Below are 248 nucleotides of genomic sequence, written 5' to 3'. Positions count from 1 at the left end.
ATAAATAAATGAGCACAGCATTCTCACGGTGGCATTCGGTTAACACCAACATCAACACCAAAAACAACTAATAGCAGTAACTCACCTGATTAATTTTCTGGGGTATTATTTTCTGCTTCTCGCCTGGCTTGTGCTTGAGCGCCTGCATGAACTCTTGCAAGTTGGCACGCTGCACAGCTTCCATTTTAACACTGTACTTGGTCACTTTCCCCGATTCTTCAGAAATGTCCACCTGAAGATAAATGCAC

At 43.1% G+C, this 248-nt stretch overlaps 1 protein-coding gene across 1 annotated transcript in view; it reads right to left on the bottom strand.

Annotated features, from left to right (window-relative positions):
- The window catches only part of LOC119587408 (protein argonaute-4-like), a 16,148-nt gene that overhangs the window by 2,720 nt on the left and 13,180 nt on the right, over positions 1 to 248 (bottom strand). The window contains exon 4 of the mRNA XM_037936147.1: positions 86 to 232. Within this exon, the coding sequence (XP_037792075.1) occupies positions 86 to 232 (147 nt within the window). The remainder of the gene's footprint in view (positions 1 to 85; positions 233 to 248) is intronic.

Source organism: Penaeus monodon, chromosome 22 (genome assembly GCF_015228065.2).
Source record: "Penaeus monodon isolate SGIC_2016 chromosome 22, NSTDA_Pmon_1, whole genome shotgun sequence".
In the NCBI taxonomy this organism is placed as follows: Eukaryota; Metazoa; Arthropoda; class Malacostraca; order Decapoda; family Penaeidae; genus Penaeus; species Penaeus monodon.
Note: the sequence above shows the minus strand (reverse complement) of the source record. Positions and strands in the feature narration are given on the sequence as shown.